At 44.3% G+C, this 23,253-nt stretch overlaps 2 protein-coding genes across 4 annotated transcripts in view; both read right to left on the bottom strand.

The window, feature by feature from the left end:
- The window catches only part of VPS54 (VPS54 subunit of GARP complex), a 46,585-nt gene extending 46,410 nt beyond the window's left edge, over positions 1–175 (bottom strand). For both annotated transcript variants that reach the window (XM_062490655.1, XM_062490656.1), the window contains exon 1: positions 71–175. The gene's annotated coding sequence lies outside the window, so the exon portion shown is untranslated. The remainder of the gene's footprint in view (positions 1–70) is intronic.
- Positions 176–3,263: 3,088 nt separating this feature from the next.
- PELI1 (pellino E3 ubiquitin protein ligase 1) lies at positions 3,264–21,966 on the bottom strand. Of its 2 annotated transcripts, XR_009933096.1 has the most exons (8): positions 21,823–21,964; positions 21,457–21,586; positions 19,770–19,871; positions 17,574–17,771; positions 17,266–17,454; positions 15,540–16,298; positions 5,397–5,491; positions 3,264–3,276 (listed from the first exon to the last, which is right to left on the bottom strand). XR_009933096.1 is itself a non-coding variant. In XM_062490654.1 (6 exons), the coding sequence occupies exons 1-6, from the start codon at positions 21,891–21,893 to the stop codon at positions 15,732–15,734; spliced, it is 1,257 nt and encodes a 418-aa protein (XP_062346638.1). In that variant the 5' UTR covers positions 21,894–21,966; the 3' UTR covers positions 13,884–15,731. The 2 variants fall into 2 exon arrangements, 1 of the variants encoding a protein (XP_062346638.1); XM_062490654.1 differs by lacking the exons at positions 3,264–3,276; positions 5,397–5,491 and having other exon boundaries at positions 13,884–16,298; positions 21,823–21,966.
- Between the last annotated feature and the right edge of the window lie 1,287 nt (positions 21,967–23,253).

The following is a 23,253-nucleotide window of genomic DNA, read 5'->3' as shown; positions in this document are numbered from 1 at the left end:
TTAAACTTTCCTCGGCCGTTCCCCGGGGGCAGCCCCGGGGCGGGCCCCCCGCCCACCTCCCGCTCTATACCTGCGGCGCCGGGCGGTGACGCGCGGCCTAGCGCGGCTCTCCTCCGCCGCGACACGTCGGTGCCCCCGCGCTGGGCGCCGCAGGAAGGGCCCGGGCGGCGGCGGGAGGAACCAGGCCCCGCCTCTGCCTCTGCCGCCGCCCGGGGGAGGAGCCGCGGCCGGCGGAAGGGGCCGCGTCTGCCGCCGCTGCGGTACCGTGCTCCCGGTCGGCGTTTAGGGAGCCTTCGTCACCCAACCGCACCGTGGAGGCTCCGCGGAGGGTTTGACTCGGGTTTCTGCTTCGGGCTGGACGGAAGATGAGCCGCAGAAGCTGCTGAAATGGAGGGACACGTTAGGTCCCGCTCGAGCAGTAGCAGCCTCGTGCCTGCCTGATCGTGCTTTGAACGCGCTTGGGTTTTTCAGCCGTAGCTCTGTGGCGGTCAACAAAACACAGGGAAACGCTGATTAATCAGCAGCGGCGATTCCGGCTGTATTTAATAACACGAGCGTGCGGCCGTGGGCTGTGTGAACGCACGAGTGTGGAAAGCCGTGGGTTCACTCGCTGACTCGTGTTTGTGTCTGGTGCTGGCTGCAGACAGACTGGGCCGAAGATGTTGTTCTTCCCCTTGGTGGCCAAGGTCGGCAGAGTTTTGTTCCGTACGCTTTGTTTTGCAGACTCGGCCAATAAATCACAAGTGAGTATTCGCTAGGATCAGGGACTCCTTGATGATTTCCTTCAGGGAGGGACGTGGCTGACCTGACCAGTGCTCACCCTTGAAAAAGTTGAGTTTAAAGAGCAGAAAATGTGGCACTACCCGAAAGAAAGGCTAGTTTAATATTATTATTACTTCATAACTCTGGGCTTCAGTGTCAGTGGCCATCCATTATACCTTTCGTAGACGTGTTTTGGAAAATAAAGTTGTACCTTCTCGTGCTTCAGAAGTCCATCCATGGCTTTCTGGAGTTAGTATTACCACAGCTCAAACAGACTTCGTTGGAAGCTAGAACGGCAAAAGGAGTCAAAAAACACAACTATGTTAAATATTAAATGCTTGTTAGGAAGCCAATGGGGATTTCCCTCCAGCAACCTGCAAATGTTACTCACAGTATTTTCATAGCATATTTTCCCCTACCTGGCAGAAATCTCGTTGTGCCTCACAGCCTCCGCTGTGCTCAGACACTCATCACAGGCAAAACATGGTGGCTTGGGGGCTTTCTGGGTTTTTTTCCCCTTGGGGGTCACATTACTTGGAGTCTGTCTGTCTCCTAAGCCCTAAAATATGACACAGCAGCAATAAAGTAACCAAGGAGATCAGAAACATAATGTAAAACTGATGGCTGTGTATTGATCCAGACTGCAGAAGGACTGAGTTGGCAGAATTTAGTCATGTGGATAAAGGTAAGGAAATTGGAGAGGCTGTAGGAGGGAGGTGGTGTTAGCCCTGTCCTCCCCGAGGTTCTGCTTTATGTTACTTGCTGTTGACCCAGACAAAAGTCCACAGCTGTGTGGGTTGAGGATGGCATTCCTGCCTCAGCATTGCTGCCAGCTGGCTGGGGGTGTCTCCATGGCTCCTGCAACCACTCACAACTTAGCTGGAAAGTTTGGATTTGCCCAAACGGAGTTCACAGTTTGCTTTCAGTAGTCTGACCTTCTGGAATTGGACCTGAGAGTATCTACATAACCACTTTCCACTAGCAAAAGACAGATGGGTGGGGATGGGAAGAAAGTGGAAGGCAAAAGGAACAGGAATCCCCAGCAGAGAAGCAGCTATGCAAGATTATTAACTACAGAGGCTGGTTTTGAGGGGAAAGCCCTTCCTAAAGGCTTAGTGGTAAACCAATTTTCCCCTCTAGCCTTATGGGTCAGCCTGAGGCTGAAGGTGATTCCTGCAGCATGGATACAGTTTTCCATGCCTCCTGTGTATGAATCATGGGTGGATCCACTCACTGCTGAAATGTGTCCAGTCCTGGTCAGCAAACTGAGCCAGAGCTGAGTGTGGCTGTGCAGGACTGACCTCAGTGCTCAGCTGCTGAGGTTCACAACACTGTTCTTGCAGCGTTTTTACTGAGTCAGGGAGCTATCCTGCCAGGTTCATCTCAGTGAATTTTTTCAGAGCAGCCTTAAGAAGAAATTTTTGCATCACTTGCTTAGCATGAAATGACCTTTATGTAGAGCTGCCTTACCCCTCAGCTGACATTTGCCCAGGAAGCCCTGATCTAGCTGAAAACGTTGGGTCTGTGTTTCTCTTGCACCAGAGAGGTACTTTCAAAGCCAGTGATTAATTGTGTCAGAGATGCAGGGGAAAGCCGTACCCTCGAAGTGACATTTGGGCCATGCACCCTCCCATGACCTTTAATGTTTTCCAGTTGCAATGAAAAGACTCCTGGTACCTGCTCACACAGGGAAAGTAACAAACTGTTTGATTTTCTATGTTATGCTTCATTGACATTATCCCCGAGCTAAATGTTGTTACTGTTCTGCTGCATTTTGCATTAGCAGCAAAGCCCTCTGTTCCCCTTGGGAAAAATAAACCAGAGCTGCATCATCTTTGTGGATCAGAAGGAAAGGATGACAGCCATGGTGTTGCCTCCTGCTGCTGGCTTTTCTGCCTGTCACCTTTCTGCAAAACGCTGTGGTGACAGTGACAACACCAGTCCAGCCTGGGAAACCTCCTCTCCTCCAGACCGTAGGAGACTCAGTGGGTGATTTCTGGAGACTTTGAGAAGAAAGGCTGGTTCAGAGCACAACAAAGCTCCCCAAGGCACGTGGTGTGGCTGGGCCTGTGAGCTGTGGTGTTCACAGCTTGAATGCGCTCTGTGGGTAAGAACGGCCATTGCTTCACCAGCAGAGCTGGTCAGGTGAGGAAATTGTGAGTCAGTCAACCATAGTTCACCTGATCTGTTGTCAGTCTACCTCCTCACGTATAGCTTGTGTCCATAAAGTCTGCTTTTATGGGAGCATTTCAGTTATCTGTGCTTCCTACTGATTGCCAAGGGCCACGTCAGCTCTGCAGGGCAGCGTGACTCAGCCCAACAAACACCCTTACCCTGGGCACACAGGATATAGTCCTACAAAGGCTCTCCAACCCCAAGTAGCTTTAGCCAGGAAGGTCTTTTCTACTGCTGCTTTTTCATCTATGTGAGTTAAACTGGCATTCTTACAAAACAAACATGACAGGGTTTTTTTCCTACACTCATGCCAGCTCAGGAGTCTTCAGTGGAGTCTTCCTGGAAAAGAAATGGGAAATAGTGAGTTTTGTGCTGTAGAAAATAAATGGTAAAGAGAACAAAGTAGCTTGATGTCTTCTCAGATACAAGAGAGATTAAAAAAATAAGGAAATGCTGATACTGCTCAATGGTAGAACCAGCAGCCAACGATTCTAAAAGCTGGGTCATCTCTAGGAATACCTGGCCTCCTTTCTTGAGATGTCATAGTGTTTTAGAAGGTCCTTGCTGATAGGATCCTGGTACCACTAGCTTACAGTTTTCTGTAGAAAACCTTTGCTCAGCTTGCAAAAAAAGGAAGAAGGTACTGCAATCCATAGAGAATGTGAGGGAAAATAGTGATTAAATGTAATTAGAGGGGCAGGTCCCCCAGGAACCCTGAGTGCAGTGGGTAATCTTGTCTCTAAAAGAGCAGCACTAAACAATGATAGGAACAACCAAACTTCGAGGAAAAACTCTCCTTGGAGGGAGCAAGGGATAAAAAAGAAATATGTAAAATAATGATCACTGCAGAAAAGGCAGATGGAGAGCTTCTGCTCTTCTTGTCTCAAGTGACATAAAGGGATATTAAGACTGAATATTTCATGCCAGTAGCAGGGAACATATTTCCAGGCCTTGTTTATGTGGAGCATGGTGCTCAGTGCCACGAAATTAGGAACATGCAGAATGGGGTGGCAGTTTTATAGGGCAACGTTACTGGCTCTCAAAATTAACACAGATGACAATTTTGAAGATTATTTTTATCACGTCAACCAAATGCTAACTGGTGGAACTCGGGTTCAGACCTTTGTATAGAAGACATGCCTGGCCCACCTCAAGGGCCACCTCCTCACATGGCTCTTTCTAGGACAGTTTTTAAATAGACTCCATCAAGACACTGTCATAACATAAGGACAACCCGTAAAACTGGGATGCCAAGTCTCTCTCTTGCTCCTGAATGCCCTAGCATGCATTCCTCCATGTCTGCAAGGGTAGCAGAGCTCCTCCTGGCTCCAAGTCGTTCCTCAGCACCTTAGATATGCCACAGATGTGGCTGCATTTCACACAGTTCTTGGGTCTGTCAGTCTCCAGTAAAGAGAGCGTGTAAAATTAAAAGCTCTTTCTTCTGTATCTGGAGTGAACCCATTTTATCAGATAGCAGTTTATTCTGATGGAGTACATTAATACCTGAATCATCAGGGGCTCTGGCTTTCTTTATGTCAGCTTTCCAGGCTAGCTTTGTTATGTGCACTGCTCCTTTTGAATCCAGCCACAGCCACGCCAACTTTACAAAAGGAGGGATTCTAGTGGGGTGTTTTCAGGAAAGTGTAATGGAAAACAGTCTGGTCCAAGCAGCACCTTGGGCAAATGAAAAGCTCTTGTTTCTGAAATTTCTCGTGAGACAAAATGTGCAGTTTCAGAGCAAGTGATGGTTGAAAAAAAAAAAAAAAAGGAAAAAGTGCAGAAAAATTGGAGCATGTTGGTACCGAGGGAGTAGGACTGGCGTCTTAGTGGCTTTTAAAGAGAAGAAATTGATTCTAGATATCACAGGGTGCAGTACAGGTTTTATTTTAAAGATTGGAGATAAACACCCTGAGTTGTACACGTTTTTAGACTTTGCTCTGTTCTAGGTTGCAAGACCTGTGGGTAGAGGGTACAGCCAAGTTCATTTGTAGCTAGTGTAGGCGTCACACACATACTGCTGAGAGGAAAGCTACACACCTTTCTGCATTTTAAAACTCTGCAGCTGGGAGGCTGTGGAATGATGTGGATGCCCAGATTAAATTGAGGAAGCAGCACCCTCACTGCAGCTGCAGACAGCAGCTTTCTGAATGGTGCCTCTGTCCTGTCTTTGACCTTGACGGGAAATCTCAGGGATTAAAGCTGGTGGGGACCACAGGGAAGATTTTTTTTCCTCTAAGGGCATGGTAGGTAACAGCCATTATTAGGAGAGGGATCTGTGTGAAAAGCGTCACCAGGTCTTTAAGTGCACAGTTTGTCTTCACTTGTTTTACTTTGCTCCTACCCTGAGCTCATCTCAGCTTCAACGTGACTGCTGGATTTAAGTCAAATGTATTCCCAGCAACCACTTTGCTTTACAGCAGATGGCAGCCTTTCCCCAGACTTCCAGAAATGAGGAGTACCTGGATTTCAGACAATCGAGTCTTTTCTTGTCCCCTGGTGTCTGCTAGTGGCCAGCAGAAGCCTCTGTAGGCACCCAGCAATTGATTCAATGCAGCTAGAGAGAGAAACAACACTGAAATCTCCTCCTTGCATTTGGAGAGCTTGGCTTCTCACCAGAGGGTGATTAGCTCTTGTACCACCTCTTTATTAATCTAGGATGATATTTTCCTTCCAGCTGATATCAGAGTTCAACATTGAAGCAATTAAAAATCCATGCTAATTCATTTATTCACCTTGACAACAACGCATAACAGAAAACACATCATACTTGGTGGGGAGTATGTCAAAATCAAAGTGACATTTCTCAGTGCTTGACATGCTGTATTAAAAAGCACCTCTGTTAAGAGACCTACGCAGCTGGCTGAATAAACTGTGGTGTGGGTGAGGCCTCAGATTACTTCATCTGCTGGTGACTTTTCCAAAGAGACTCAGATATGCTCTGTGGATTCACCCAGCCCTGAAAAGTGATCAGCACTCTTCTCTCCTGCCCCTTTTTGTTCCAGAAGAGGAATGCTTACTGGGACAGGGGTTTTTGAGATGACCACAACCAAGCTCTTTTTAAGACCTCCTGGATCCTTGGAAGCATTTCTTACTGCCACGTAGCAACTCCCTTGCCCAAACCGTGTTTTTACACCTACCTGACTGCAATTAGGGTCTGTTTCACAAGCACAAGAAAGATGCAAAGATATCTTCTGGGAGGTTGCTCGTGATGAACACAGAAGAACACAGATTTACTTCTACATAGGCTCTGCTTTCAATTTCTACTTTTTATCCTGCTTCTGTTCTCACAAAACATGCTAATGGCATCCAGATGCTTATTAACACGCTTCATAGTAAGAACCAGAGACAGGAAATACAGGCCAGATGAGGAAGAGAAGAGCTTAAACAACAGCTAAGAGAGATGAGAGGAATCCAGACTCAGCAGGGCCAAGTAAAATTTACTCTGGAACCTTCAAGAAACAGATCAAACCATTGCCAAATGAATGACACTATAAACTCCAGGGAACAGAAGAGGTCCCACAGGACCAGAGAACCTATTAGCACTATTTAGGGGAACATCAAAATACAGCATTAATTAAAGACTCACATAAGCCTTAGAGCAACTGCTAGGGGCTTAAAAAAAACCCCAGGCCGTGTCTAATCAGCTCCATTCCTTTCTTTGATAAGGCAGCTGGCCTGGCAACTGGGAAAGGAAAGTCACGGATGTGCTGCATGTCCCCTTGAATCATGCTGGGTAACACAGCACCAAAGGAAATGGCCCAGACAGCTTTGCTGTGAGGTGAACAGGCAGTGGAGTTGTTTATGTTCAAGGTGAAACATCCATCACGTCCCCAGCTCTGTATGTCGCATCAGCCACTGTCATGGGAACATCAGCTCCCAAAATTTGGCTGAAGAGCTAGGAAACTGAATTTCTGTGCAAATAATACTGCGTGGGATGGGAGACACAGGGAGACAGGGTTAACTTCACACAGGAAATCACCATCAGTGAGGAAATGACCCCAGTTCCCCACTCTATACTCAAGGTATTTGAATTCAGGAGTGTCTTTTCCTTATATACCATGAGTACAACTCACCCTCAGTTCAGCTTTTAATGACAAAAACCACTTAAAATACTCTTCCACCAATGTATGCAGCCCACAGAGCTTGCTGCAGACTGCTGCTTCCAGCTGTCCCTCACAGGAGCCCTCTTGTCCTTTGAAAGTTGCCCTCTTCTTTCCCAGCTCTATAGAGAAATCTGGCTAACGAGGAATGTTGAGGCCATTCCACTGCCCTTCTCCCATCTTCCTGGCTGCATTCATTAATAGCTCCTCATTAAATTTTAATAGAATGAGTAACAGAGGTTGAGGGCTTCGTAGGCACCTTTCCTCCCCTTTTTTTTTTTCCTTCCGTGTCTATTTGTTGGACAAGTTCATTCAGTGTCACACAGGGGAATGTGCCGATCGATACATTTTGCAGGAAGTCGCTTTTTTTGCTTTATTTTCAAACTCTGCAGAAGTGCCTGGAATACAAAAGCTTTTGCTTTGGGTTGTTTCTTTTTCTTTAAGAAAGCAAACCCCAAACAGTAGGTAGATACTTGGCCCCAACTTGCTCTTCAGTTTACTTTAGTAGATACAAGTTTATGAATTGTACAGTTTTATAGTAGATCTGAGTTTTTGAATTCTATAACTGAGCCATGGACCAGGCTGCCTGGAGATGTGGTAGAGTCTCCATTACTGCAGATTTTGAAAGACTAAGCACGTTGAACACTTGGGAGAAGTATTTGGGTAGAACTGACCCTGGCACAGGGCAGATAAATGAAGGAGAGGACCTTCTTGTGTGGATCCGTGGTTACATGATGAGCAACATATTTTTAAATTAGCTGGTGCAAAGAAACTTGCATCTCAAACTTGCAAAAAGCTTGTTTGATGCAACCTGGGAACGCTTAGTGGTGGTTGTTGTTTTTTTAGGGTTTTTTTTTTTTTTTTCTTTTCCTTTTAAATAGTACAGGAACTCCAGACACACTGATTTTTTTTTTGAGTATCAAGAGCAAAGGTGGGTTAAATATGCCCCATGCTGGGGACTCCCATAGCTGCTCTTCTCTTCCTTTGCTGGGCTCTGGGGAAGACAACCTTGAACATACCACTTTTATTCTTCTATTTTGTGAATGAGCCCCTAAATTACAGTCTGAAAGATTGTCTGGGGCCAGCAGATCCTAAGTCTCTTGCATGATGCTATCCAACATTTTTTTTTGCTGCAGAAGTATAAATAGAGCCTGGCTTTATTGACCATTAGCCTATGAAGTTAAAAGTATAACAAAATGCACACACACATGGGTTATAAATATGTTGTTGCAAGAAACACTAATCCCAGGCCTCTTTGGTATGAGAAACACTCCACTGTATAAATAATGGCAATATTGGTGTAGGGCCAGAGGTTTTTTTGCTTTAGGGCTGGCACAGGCTCCAGGCAAACCCCACATTTGTAGAGGCACTTAGCCTGCTCCAGTGACAGCTTTCCCTGGCAGGCAGCAGCCAGGAGCTGCCAAAGACTTTGCCATGAGCATGATTCATCATTGCCTAAAGGTGCTTGAACACACCTTCTGCTGCTCCTGCTCCAGAACAGGTGGAGTGAGATTTCCAAGTGATAAGGAGCGACGCTAGCAAAAAATGCTGAGTAACACTGAAAGTCCCCTGAGCAACGGTGGAGCCCAGGTTGTTGGCACTGCTGATCCTGCTTCCTCAGGAAAGCTGCTGTGGATCCACTTCTATAGTGAATAAGTGAAAAAGCATTAATATATTTATGACCTTGGGTGGTCATGTGGTATTTAAAGGCCTGCTGACTGCTTTAGCTGCCCTTCAAAAGTGAAGGGAGCTACTTCAACAGCCTTGCTATGCAGAACATGGGTCCAGCCGTGTCTACTGTGGACACAGGACTTCCACAGACTGTGGGAAGGCCCATCTCCCTGTGCCCCATGTCAGGCAACGTTTATCCTCTAGCAATAGCCACAGGTGACACCACAGCTTGAACCTGGGGTGGAACCTATGGACATGTCCCCATTACAGAATAACACTCCATGAAAAAGCAAGCTGGGCAGGAGAAACCATGACCTCTCAATCCATAGCACTTTAGAGCCTTTCAGCCCCTCTGAGGTCACAACTCAGGGGAGTGTCCAGGCAAAACTAGAATGGGCACACCTGTACCACAGTCCTGTGGAGACTTTGGAAACTGCCAGACCCTGTGCCAAGGGGAAGCACAGAACAGAAGGGAAAGGGGCCAATTAAAAAGCCAGGCTGCCTCCGTATTGCTAAGGGCAAAGTGAACGGATGATGACATCACTGGAAGTTGTATTTGCTTTTAATTGTCCTCATTCCACTGAATAACTAATTCTCTCCTCCTCCCACACAACAGCACAAAAAAAAAATAAAAATAAAAAAAAAAAACAACCCTGGGATTTTTGGAAAGGATGAATTGACTCAATTCCTTTCATCAAGCACATGACAGCAAGCTGCAGTTTTTAGCTTTGCATCCAGGCAAGTTTAGAATATCGCTGCATGCATTTGTTTTGTTTCAAATCTTCTGGGATCAGCTAAAAATATTACTTTGGAGAGATGTAGATATGGAAGCACTGAAGGCTTAGTGTTTATCCAGCTCCTAAACTGCAGCCAACCAAAGGGAATGACAGAGGTAGGTCCCAGTTGTAAGATGGTTATATTAAAAAGTTATTTTACAGAGAGCTGGAAAGTGGGAGGTGCTTGAAATCTGAGCGTGATCCAGGGAGAAAAGCGGATCCCTTCAGCCCAGAGACAAGCTTTACAAAAAAATTCAGCTTTCACGAGCTGCTTCCCAAGAGCCCAGGAAAGCCATTGCTCTTCCCTCATCTTTGACCAGCTTGTTTTCCAGCATTTTCCAGGACAGTCTGAAGGCAAATCTGATCTAGGCAGAAAACTAGGTGACCACAAGAACCTCAAAATATCTTTTGCAGGGCCCAGTTCCAGCCAACATGGTTCAATGAATTAAGTCATATATTTTAATAGAAACACTTGAGGAAAGGCATCAGCACAGGAAACATGACTGAGAAACTTTCAGGTAAAACACTTGCAGAGAGATGTTAATTTTTTTTCTTTGGAAGGGGTGTTGAAGCAGAAACAGATATAAGGGTCAAGACAATTGTATAAATAAGCAGACAACCGTGGGAGTGAGTAGCAAAGAAAATACACTTAAAGGAGTTTTTCCCACTGGTTTGATTGTATTTAACCATACTTAAATCTGAATAACAAGGTGAACTATCATGTCCTCCCTCCTTTGTCTGTGCCACTCACTCTCCGTGCAGCACTCACAGGGAATCCTCAGGAGTCCAGCGCGTGCCATGCCAGGGCTGGAAGAGGGGAATCCTTTCCAGGAGACCTTTCCCATACAAAAAGGAAAAGTAGACCATCCTGGCATGAATTCTAACTCCAAAGAACTCCACTTCCATTGTTTTTCTGGAAGGTAGCAGATCTCCAGTAGTGATCTCAGCACAGAACTGGTACTACAGATGTAGATGAGGTAGAGGAAGTTAGAGCAGATTAATAAGCTCTGAGCTGTTTAGTGACACTAAATCAGCAAAAATATTCAAAATAAAAACATTACAATATTGCAGGCATTGCCAAATTGCAGAGAAGTTGCCTTTGCAGCAGAAAAGTCCTTCTTTGAGTTGATCACTAGGTCATTTGTACTCCTGTGAAATATCTCAGCCCCCTGCACTGGAGCAACGTGCTCTCAGGAAGGCTGGCAGAACCCAGGAATTGCTGGTGCTTTGCTGCTGCCACAAACACATCCTCACCAGCAGTGCCAGGCAAACACCACAGCCAGCAAACAGAGTGATGTTGGTGCAGATTCCCATCCCCTCCTGCCAGCCCTGCAAGAGGGGCAGTAGGACAAGGAGTGAGAGCTGAGCAGCAAACCCAAGAGTGGCAGGGAGTGGGCAGGGAACTCCTGACTGCCAGAGCTGGCACTCTGCCTCTGGTTACTCCTCTTCCCTGGAGCCTAGCCTTGAGGAATGCAGCCCCAGGTGATGCCTAAGCTGATCCCAAAAAGGGCTTGTGCTGGGCAAGGCAAACAGGACCTGCTTCTGCCAGCACCTGCTCACTGTGAGTGCAGAATGAGCTGTGCTGCCAGGGCTGGAAGGCACAGGGAAGGTGAGCAGCAGCAGCTCAGGGGGGTCCAAGGCAGGAACAAAGGTTCAGGCACTGAGGTGTACAGCTAATGCCATTCCCTAATGTTGCACTGATCCCAGCCTTGGGCACATCCAAGGCCACCAGCCCTGCTGCGGTTCCCCAAGGCTGGGTTTGGCATGGCTGCTCTCACAGAGGCACCTGAGGCTTGAGGGAATAAACACCCATTTTTTTCTGCTCTTTAAATCTACCCCCTACTGCTTTCACACCAGAGATGGAACCGGACCAAGAACTAGGACAGCTGAAGGAGCTGGCTGCTCCTGCTGCAGTAGCACCTGTCAGTGTTTCCCCAGCTCAGCTTGTATCACCATCCACGTTTCCATGGGATACTGCCTCCCAACAGCACAGTGATGTAGAGCTGTTCGCCGGGAGAAAACCGGGGCCTGAGCTCCTGCTGCAACCCTGGAAGCAGCACCCGGGAAGGGGCAGGGCTGCTGCTGCCCTTGCAGAGGTCATACTTACCAAGGAGTCCCTGATTAAAGTCACAGGAACCTTCACAGCTTCTGCAGAGATGCTTTCTCAGATCATCTTATGCACAGTATGCGCAACAGTGCGAGTACAAGTGTTCTGCTACAGTCATAAATGAGCCTTAGAAACTGCATTTCTAGGATGATCACAGCCCTTATGTTAAAGCCAAGTGCTACAATTAAAAATAGACGAGCTCTGCCAGTGTTTTTACAGAAAGGGATGAGCCAAGACAAGGACCATGAAATCTGGTCTAATTCAACAGCAACCAGACCTAATCCAGGCTGAAAGACAGCATGGAAGTAGTTGTAGTCATCTGGGTAGATTGAAATTGCAAAACTGGAAATGTATTTTTAGAACTGAGCCTGGAAAGTGTCGTTTCAGAAGGAGATCAAGCATGGCAGGATCATTACGGGATTTGCAGAGCACCTTCCAACACAGGAGTCTCCTGAGGTGACTTCATGTTAAACCTTCCAGAAGACCAGGCTCATTCCTGCAGGTGTAACAAGTCCCACACAGCTGGGATGGGAAGGCCTCATCCCCAGCCTGCACCACGCTGCTCAGGGCCACACCAGGCACTCGTGGGGCTGCTCCAACCCAGTGGCCAAGACAGCAAAGGAACCAGAGCACTCTGTTCTCCCCAGGAAAACCACAGCAACCTCCCTGTCTATGCTCCTGCCAGCACCCTGTGCTGTCCCACTTCTGCTGTGGGGAAAAAACAAACAACAAAAAAAAAAAAAAAAAACAAAACAAAAACAAAAGGGGCTTTATTAGCCAGCTGCTGCCTTCCAGCAGTGTTAAATCCATGCAATTTCCGACAACTGAAAGGCAAATTAGTTCATTGTATCACCTGCTTTACACACTGCCCTGCCCAGAACAGGGCAGCCACACACAAACCAGAACTCGTTTCCAGAGGCACATCTGCAGAGTTTCACTGAACTTCAAGGCTAGAAAAGTACCTACACTTTATGCCATTTTCCCATTCATTCCCTTAGCAGTTCCTTATCCCTGCAGTGGTCTCCCAGGGAACAATCCTGTCCCATCTGCCACTTGCATCACCAATGTTTCTTGCCAGTCCAGTAAACCTTTAAAAGCAGGTGAAGGCCACAGATCTCACCTGGGGCTGATCTTCGCTGCTGCAAGGGGCTGCTTTAGGCTGCCACAAATGGAGCTGTGATTGTATTAAACCCAGCCAGGTGCCACCTCTTGCAGCACCAAAATCTGTTCAAAAGGATTTGTCTTAAAGTTCAGAGTGCTTCAGGGATCTGTTTGAGTACTTTTAATCTGAAATTCACTTTACCATTTAGAGGGCTACTGCAAACATTTATCAAAGAACAGAAGCCTGGAGGAACCCAAACAGCATGCCAGAGTCAGAGGTGCTGTTGTTGGTGATGGAACTTGCTCCTTAAACTACTCAACCATTGCCTCTGACAGTGGTATTTCCATGTCTCAAGTGTTTGGAAGCTCATGTTCTGCCCTTCTAAAAAAAGAGATTAACAAGCCCAACTCAGCCAAAGAAGTATGAAACAGGCAGAATGTGAGGCAGACAGAAGAGTGACCTTAGCCTAACACTCCCCAGAGACACAGCTAGTTCTGCTCAGACCCCTTTGTCTGGGATATCTTTTTTTGGGGGGGGTGAGGAATGGGGTTGAAAACTACAGTGTAAGCATAATGTATCATCTTAAACAGGGTAGATCCTTAACAAGGGCTGCATGTTGGGCATGACTCTCTTCTTCCCCTCTGCAGTTAGGTGTGCATGTACCCAACTATATCCAGCTGGGCCTCCAACACCACTTCCCATATTCCTCCTACCATCCCGTGCTCCATCTGTGCTCACAGCTCAGCTCTGTGTTATTCATACTGCTTTGTAGCTTTCAGCATGTCCTCTTCTGGCTTTTCATGTGTCTGTAGTCAACAAGATCAGGATCAGAGAAGAATCAATGAGAGTTTGTGAAAGATAGAATTAAGATCTCGTCATTTGAAGAGCCCAGAAAATTTTCTGCTTACACTTCAGTATTCGTAACTTACTCATTTAACTGTGTCTTTTAAACAACAATCTCACCTTTAACACAGAGTTAAATATAAAACACATTGAGAGGACATCGGAAAGGAGCCATTCAAAGCCATGGCCAGGAAAAACATCAAAAGCCTTTACATCTGCTGCTTCTCTGTGCTCTTAATCCACATGTGCAGAACAGAGGAACACCTGAGGTGACAACAGAAGGGCCATCCCCAGCCACCTTTCCCATCTCTTGGAAACAAAGCCACAATCCCAGAATTTCTGTTTTTGAAAAGTGTTTACTCACGTAGTTTAAATAAATTAATTTGCAAATAAAAATTAAAACTACAGTATACTATAGTTTGAATAAGATGATTAGAACAACTACAATACAGGGATTTCTCGCTGCATAAGTTTCATTACTTAATGCATATAATCTGGAAAATGTCAGAATCAGATATATTTCTATGGAAAGGGAGTAACAGCAGTTACTTGTACATGACAGCTGACTGAACTTATAGTACAGGTTTCCTGACACATGCATTTCCTGAGTGAACCAAACAATATATATAATTCCTTTTTAAAAAGAGAAATAATTGACAGTCAAAGTAATTAATTCATGACATCTAAGCAACACAGGTTTCTTTAAACAAAGAAAATTTTAGAACAGCTTCAAAAGAAAAAATGAAAGCTTTGCTATAAAGTACAGAAATTTTCTTACTGCCAATTATACAGTACATATTAAAAAAAAAAAGTACGAAGCTGGCCAAAAAACTCAAATCAATCCTAAAAAGGTCAGGTTGCCATGAAACACAGTGGGCTGGCAGCAGAGCTGCATGTAGTGCACTGGTCTTTTCTGGTGGATACAGAAGGGAAGGAGGAGGAGAGCAGAGAGAGACCAGTAACCAGACCCTATGGCAGCATCCCACACGGATGGTCTGAGCCCAGCCCAGCCCCAGCTCTCCCAACAGACTGCCAGCTGTGCCCAGCTGCCCCAGGATGCAGGGACACAGGCACACATCCCCTGGCTACCAGGCTCCACCTCTGTTCCACATGTGCCCCAGATGAGCATCTGCACCTGGCAGAGGGGCGAAGGCCAGGCCTGAGCCCCCCCACCACCACCAGTCACAGCAGGTGGAAGGCTGAGCACCCAGCTGACAAACCCCTCTCAGGCTGGGACTGTGGTCAAGTCACAAACTGCTCCACACATATGTGCCCAGGTACATCCACCTCTCCCCCTTGTCTCCCCCACCATCCCCAAACAGCAAGAAACAGAGCCTCATCATTCATGACTAACATTGGAAAAACCTTCACAAATGCCACTAACGCTAAATAAAGAGAAGTGTTAGCGTGAAGGGAGAAAAAAAATCCTTAATCTAGACTAAGTTGCATATTTGAAGAGTCTGGTAAATATTCTCCTTGTAACCAGATCTTAAGTACAGTCCTACCAAAAAGACATTTTAAGAAGTCCTTCTTAGCTACCTCTCAACACTGTTAAAGCACAACTTTATGCCATCATAATTTGCATTAGCTTTGCTTAAAAAGCATTTTAACTATTCTAAGAACTCAGTATTTTAGATTAAAAGATTTTTCTACCATTTTCATCCCACGTTCTTCTCCATCCAGAACTACTCTACACATCCAATTGGTGGATGTAACACACTATGACCATGCTACTCTCTAAACATTCTAAGTATTTTCAATAATAAAGATAAATAGAAAAGAGTTAATATACATGTTATATTTTACAATGTTTGCATCCAAGCTGTAAACTAATGTTCTTTGAACTATTTACCCTCCATATACAAAAAGAATGAAACACCTTCCAAACACTGTGGGCACGTGATTCAAAAAAACATTAAACTGAAGGTATTGAAGTTCACTCTACAACACTTCCTTCACCTCTTCAGAAGTAGTTATTAACTAAAAAAAGCAGGAGGTCTCACCCTTCTCCCCCCATTTCTTCTATTTCCAGACTTCTCTCAGTAAAGAGGGATTTAGCTGTTGTAACAAAAAAATCAAAAAAATTCTTCATCTTAATGCAAACCAGCAAAGCCCAGAGAATACGAAAAACAGTTGTTTTAAAAATGAGACTCGCTTAGCTTATCAGTTTACTGCAGTCCTTGGGAACACCCGCGTTAGTCGAGAGGCCCTTGGAAAATGAGCCTGATGTAACCCTGCTCACCAGCCAGCTGATGCGCACAGAAGGGACAGGCCGCGTGAAAAGTGTGAGTACCGTGAGGAAGAGGAATTTGGGACCAGTATGCAGTTGTCTTTTCCGAGCACACGTGTCCACACGGGCTGAACGCGTGAGTTGGAGGTCCCGCATCCACATAAAACCCCGCTTCGCACCCGAGCCACAGAGGCACGTAGGGGCCGACAGAGCGGCACATGGGGCACTCGCGGTCCTTGCCGTCCCTCTCCTCTTTGTTCCCCCAGTTGTGGTAGCCGTGCACGTGGCCGCAGTTCAGGTAAACCCACGGCTGCTTTTCGTCTACAACATCTTTTCTCTTCATGCTGGGGAAGGCCAGCGTGTTGAAGCCCACGGGGCACTGGGGCCTGGCCGCATTGATCTCCTGCCTCAGAGCCTCCAGGTGCTTGACGGTGGGCGTGCGCGAGAGCCCCTCGGCCGTGCGCCACAGCAGCGTCGCCCCGCACAGGTCGATCAGGGAGCCGTCCTGCAGCTGGTTCGTCTCGTTCTCAACCTTGACATGGACACAGACACACACAGCTGGCACCTTAGGGTCTCTCAAGAGAAACAACATGCGCTTCCACGGTACAAAGCTACCTGGAAGAGCCAACGTTTCAAGCGGCTTCTGACTGTCTCCACAAAGCACCCATAGAGTGTCCAGTATCAGCTTCTCTCTGCCCTCTTTTTTTTTTCTGGTAAAACCCCACCCCCAACATCTTATGAGATTAATGCACACATTAAAATAGACCACGCTGAGTCAAGAAAAGCTCCTTTCCCATCTTAACAACTTTATTTCATCCCTATAGCACTCCCAACTATGTTACTTGAAATGCCCGAAGGAGTATCACAAGACTGTTTTAGTCCTCCATCATATTTTGGACTGTTTCCTTAAAACACCCCTTTACACATGGCCTTCCCCTCCTCTCATTAGCACTCCAAGTTAAATATGCCATTTAAAATGTCCAATGTAGCATTTCTTTTTGCTGAAACATCCCAAGTCACACTGAACCCAAGTATCTCCTGGAAACATCACCAATGCTTCGGAAACAAGATGAAGAGGGAAAACTCAGAATGCCAACATGGAAATGAATATAGAATAAAATTATAACTATCCTTCATTATTCTATAAAAAAGTGGGAAAACCTTAAAAGTATAAACGCACAAGGGAGAACTGGGAAAATACTTGTAGAACATGGAGATGCCTAGGAGAGTTTGCAGAAATACAGAGTAGATTGGGAACTCAACTTAGGAGAGCAGCCTAGATGTGCAATTAAGTACTAGTTTGCAGATAAACTCAGTTATTCAGGTAGAGCAAGACACCTTTGTGCACTCAGGCAGATACACAAAAGGCAGTATAACTAACTGCAGAGGTGACAACTACCACAGAATTCCAGCAGATTCCAGCTCTATGCCCAAACCATACCCCTTTATGGCTGCACCATTTTAAACAGGTTGCATAAAACACTGGTCACTCCTCTCACCATTTTTCCCCTCTGTTGAGCTGATCTGGTTTCACGGAGGCTGAACACATTCCCACACACAGAAATCTCTCTCCACACCCCTGGCTTGGAGTCCTCTGTGAATCCATTACGAGGATGCATAACAAGAACTCCATTTGTTGTTAGTCCATCCATTTGCCCATCTGATGTCTTCCACTTTGCAGCTTTCTCCTACAAGAAATTACATCAATGAGAACCTTTAATTTGGCTGAAGTGGAGTTATGAAGTAGTTTAAAAAATAAGCCTGCACTGAACTTCTTGTGGGGAAAAAAGAAAAAGAATTCCCTTACCCCAAGAAAAATGTTTTTTGAGGAGTCAAATCCTGCAGCATATATTCTTGCTGTAAAGGGAGGGTTACGTTCACATATGATTCTGCAGGCAAACCTTGATATTGTGCTCTGCACAGACTGTGTATCCGAATTACTCTGACTCCCAGGAACTGTATCTGTTACTACAAAGTCTATAGGACTCTCCGTTGACCGACCAATCTGGAAAAGCATTAAAAGAAGGAAAAAAAAAAAAAAAAGTGGTCAGAGGTTTTTCTTTGTGTCTAGGACTACTCAAATTCAAAGCAATTAAAAGCAATGATACAAAAATCATGACATTAAAAGTTTGTTTAATGAATGTTTAAAGCAGTCCTATCCACCAGTCTATCAATTTAGGTTTCCAAAGCCTCATCTGAATTGATGAATTTTTATTCCTCCAGATGATCAGTTATTCTGAAAGCTGGGTACAGCCAAATGAAGAAAGGAGAAATAAAATGATGTAGTGAAGTCAGTTCTGAGATGATTTACCATTGGAAGCCTTTTCATCAGAGGGGTTACACTCAGGTCAGGCAGACCAGCTGCAGGAGCACCAAAACAGCCAGGGAACAGTAGTCAGAGAGAACAGTGACATGCAGTCACTTTGTATGCCCAGAACATTCTGAACAGTGCTACACTAAAGTCAAGGTATGAAAATCAAATTATGTGAGCTCTCTCTTCAGCTCTGGTGGGCACTGAGAAGCAGCAAATCTTCTGTGAAAGACCAGGTGCCAGGTGGTTGTGGGAGAGAGGGCTACCTTTACACACTCAGAACACAAGAATTTAACATGTGACTACAATCAGATTGTCTTGGTAGCTCTGCTTCCTTTCCTGGCTGCAGGAAACTGAGTCTTGCAGTCCCACACAACTGAACTGAGTTTGATAGAACTGCAAAGGTATCCCTGTTTTTCCAGTCAACTTACCTTGTACTTTTCCTTGCAAAGAAGGAAAGTAATAACCCTTCCCAAGCATCCACATAGCTGGGTTTAAAGCCCCCTTATGCACTACAACTCACTCACTTCCACAGCTCTCAGGCTCTTTGAAAACAGGTGGTTATATTAAGACTGGTTAACTGCTGAGCAAGAAACCTAAAAGCTTGAGGTGCTGGAGAGCTTTCATGGGACTAAAACTGCTTTGTCAGAATCTATTTTTCTATTGCTTCTTAGGCAGGATAACCCACGAGTGAGTACACAGGGACTGCCAGGGGCAATTTCAGAGCAGCACGCATGCTAGAGCATGCCTGAAGAGAGAACACTCACACAAACAATAGCTTATGCTGCAGTGCTTTCATTACAGTCCTTTTGCTCTGTTGTAAGTATTTGTAGTTGCAAAGCAGCTTCCTCCACCACTTCCCAACACCTCCCACCTCCTTAAGATCCTGCAGTGGCGTCACAGCTAAATGCTGTGACAGCAAAACTCCTTGCCATAAACTAGTGGCAACAACAAGGGAAAAGAAAAAGCTACGCAAGATCACAGTCTGGGAATCAGAGAAAACAAAGCACACATTAAAAAGAACCCCAAAGCAAACCCCTTCCTTATGAGAAAAACAGGAAACAATTATAACATGTGAGGGCACACCACAGCTGCAGATGTGTTTGTGGTCCCTTCTCATACACACAGGAACTGCAGCAAAGTTTTTGTGAACTGCCAGCATCAGCACTGAGGCTTCTCTCTTCACATCTCCCAGAGCTTTAGACATTACTGGGTTTGCTTAAAGAAATTCAGAATATTTTTCATATTAGTAGTGCCAAAAGCTTTTCTGTGTTTCCACACTGTATTTCTTCTACCCGTCTCCAACTGGCTGATCCCAAATCCCTTTGAAAATGCCAGAAGCAAAGTTCCAAGTGCTTAAAGAGAACAGTGCCCTTTATTCTTCATTTTGCAAGGAGGGACTAGGAGACAGACTATGCGACTTGCAGACCAGCAATCAAAAGAAAATCCATAATCTTGCACATTATTCACAAAACCCCCCAACTTTCACCTTTGCCCAAGTCTAAAAGAGATGTATAGGCACACAGCCTTGTTCACAGGACGGCCTTGGGAATGAACAGAATTAAACTGCTCTGAATCATGAGTGCACAAACTGACACACAGAAACTTTTGAGTCCGAGGGGAAAAGCCTGCTGAGAGGATGCCTTGTTAAAAAATAAAAAAAATGAGAACACACACATTTATTTCACATACCTGGAACATATCTGTGTTGCTGTCATGTGTATATTCAACTACCACTGTCTGGGCCCGAGACAAAGTGTAAGATATGCTGTGTTGGTCCTTATTACTTATTGCCTATGAAAAAATGCCAAATATTATTGAACCCATGCACAATAATTCTACAGTATGCAGCAGCAAAGCAGACTATACATACATACACACATATATAAATAACAGCAGCCTCTTGTGTTAATTAATGCATTAAGGCAGATGGTTGTTAATGGCACACCTGCAGTTAAACTTCACAAAACCCAGTCCTGGCCACTAAAAAAAAAAAACCCAAAAAGCTGCAGGATTGATTCAGCAACAGACCAAACTGGTCTCTTCACCACATGCTGCAACTAAATAAACTTAACCAGGGCATGTTATTAGTCATGTTTTGTGTTAAAGCAACACTGGCCTGAACACAAAAGGACGAAACAACCAAATGCAAAGGCTAAAAATGAATGTAACACCTTCATGGCCATCTCAGTGTGAATTTGGCCAACAGCAAAGTGAGGACAAAAACTTAGGGACTTTATTCTAAAAACAGGATTTGAGTCAACACTAAAATCAGTAAGGACTCATTTAAGACACACAGATTAATAAGTAGTGGTTAATAGAGTAAACATGGAGAAACCCAACATAGGTTGCAGCAGTTGTAGCAAATGTTTCAGTTTGTTAGTCTAGATGTTCATTCTGCAATTACCTAATAGGAACTAACAAACACTGCTAAAAGCATTGCTAAATAGCACTTACCAGACCATAAAGAATTTGCAAAAATGCATCTTCTTTTCACAGATCTACTATGAATGTAGCTCTACCTCAAGAATTTTGGTAGAAAAATGCTTCTGATTTCAGAATGTGAATGGTACTTTATACCATTCCCTGAATTTAGGCTCAAGATCCTTAAGTGTCAAGGTATTATGGGAGTCAAACACTTAACACTATCATGTTTGTTTAAAGGCCTGATCTTGTCACTGGCAGTTTCTAAACAACCACTAAACATCCTCAAATTCCATTGTTTTAATAAAAATGCTCCATTAGTTACTGAACACAACTGCACACACACTTGAATAGACACAATATTTCATGGTAATACCTTAGCTATGACGTATTAGTTTTGACATGAAATACAGTTAAACTTCAGGGCCTAAGCCTTTCCTTTTCTGCTTCTTAATGGGAACTCTGATTACAAGCCCTATGAAACATGCCCTGCAAAACCTATCTGTCCTGATCCCTGGGGATCTCCTACCCGCTGGAAGGAGCACCCACTGGAAAGTGCACGTGGAGATTTGGCAAAGGATCATTTAAAAGTCAGCTGCACGTGAAGCAAAACTAAATTCTAAAGCACTCTGAGTGCAAAACCACAAAGTCCAGAACAGATGTCTGTACTGAGTTTGGAAGGGAAACAAAACAAAGTCTTTTATATGACTAGCCTGTGCCCAGAACATTCATGTTTCAAAACTATGTTTTTTTCTGGCCAAGGAAAGGATTACACACTGAATGTTCTTTGCTAAATTGTTTCTTGCTAACCCCAACAGGTACTAAAAAAAACTTTGGATAAACACAAACCATTCTTTTCCAGGTAGATATTTATGCTGTTTAAACCATTTTCTAATAGCTCTTAATATGGCACAAGGAGAAATCAGACAGATTTGAAGGTAGGAATGGAGCTTACCTTTGCTGCTTGAGGGGTACAGGCAATGTGCACAGTGCTGGGTTTCACCCCATTTGCCTTGGGCCTTTTAAATAAAGCAAACCTACTTTTCCTTCTTCCTCTATCTCCATTTGGGAGAGACCCATTGTACCTATCAAAAAGCAGATAAAAAGAGCAAAGTCCATCATTCCTGTATTACTTAGTTTCTCATGAGATACAGACCCCCAAGAACTTTCATGCTAAGCACCAAGTATTCTCAATTAGTATAGTTTTACTAATTAGAGATTTTCAATTAATCGCACTTAAATCCAAGATTTAACACAGTACTGAAACATGCCCACAGGATTATAGCATAGAAAACCCTCAGACTCTTACACAAACACTTACCCCAATACAATCAATTCACCATATTTGACTGGTGCTTTTGATGGATGATTTTCTTGATCAGGAGAAAACATGAGCTTAGGTAATGACTTCTCAAACTTTAGGTCTCTGATCAAGAGTTGTGGCACACTTTTTTCATTATTTCCTGTAAAAATAAAACTAGAATTAGGTCTAAGATAAAATACTCTACTCCAATTGCACAAACTAGCACACCTTAGGTATAATATTTTGTGTTTACCACATTTTGGTTTTGCCTGAAATAATTTTTAAAAACATATATATAAAACCACATGGATTAAGGTTGAATTGCCTTGAAGAACTACCAGATAACTAAAAAAAAATGCACTTCAAAATTCCGCTATGGCCTTAAAACATCCACACTTGTTTTCCTCCATGCTAGTTTTTAGGATAAATGATACATAGCTTCATTTATTATATTTCATTCAGCTATTGAGAAATAGAGCCAGATAGGCATTAAATTAAAAAAAATAACCACAAAGCAAGACCAGCCCATTAGCTAGAGAGGCAGAAGTTTTCATGGGAAGTGTTTAATTTAGAGCTTTCCAAGAAGTTTGTGCATTTGCAGATAGAAGGAAGTTGTATGACAATTTGATATTGAGCCTGCCATAAAAGTTTAGGGTATACACTGTGATCTCTCATGTTTAGCCAGAGACAGAAGTGATATAAACATACATTTGAAGGGCATTTCCTGAGGGAATTCCATGTAACTCCTAATGAAAGCAGTCCTGAAGTGCATTTTTTTACTCAGACTTCTGCTTTGAGGAACAGTTCATAATGTATTTTTTACAGATTCTCATTAGTAGCATTTCCAGACACTTTTGACCTATGCAGCTCATCTCTGACCTTCCTCTAGAGAAAGCCTACCCAGCAGAGCACTCGCTTGATAGAGCTGATGAGAACCTGTTTGAGGCTTTCTTTAACAGAAATAAGAACATTCCCCTGGTCCTTCCAGGTGAGTTTTTATAGCAACTCAAAGAGCTGCTAATATTTTTTTAGTACTGATGGTTAACATTCTGCCTTCTGTGCAAATGCACTTTTTGACCCACATAGCACTTTTTGAATCCTATCATCAGCTTTGATCACAACTACAGAGCTGTGTCTCTGCTTTCTTCTACCTTGACTAGACCATGGTTATTAGCAGAAAAGATGTCATCATGCAGATTTTATCTATCCTCATGTTATGTCATAAGAACAGAGAAAAGGATGTGACAGTGCTTGACAGCCTGCTTGCATTTGTTCAGAAGCTGATGCAAAGATACCTTTACTGAACTTATCTCTACAAGTCTTTGCACCTTCACAGAGAATCTTGGCTTTCACCATGTTTTCTCAAATCTACATGTTCATATTCAGCATGCATATGTTGATTGCCATCTGCAATCAGCTCACAGTGCTCTCTAAAAACTCAAGTTTGCT

This window comes from Cinclus cinclus, chromosome 3 (genome assembly GCF_963662255.1).
Source record: "Cinclus cinclus chromosome 3, bCinCin1.1, whole genome shotgun sequence".
Lineage (NCBI taxonomy): Eukaryota > Metazoa > Chordata > Aves > Passeriformes > Cinclidae > Cinclus > Cinclus cinclus.
The sequence above is the reverse complement of the archived record's forward strand: the minus strand, read 5'-3'. Positions and strand labels throughout refer to the sequence as shown.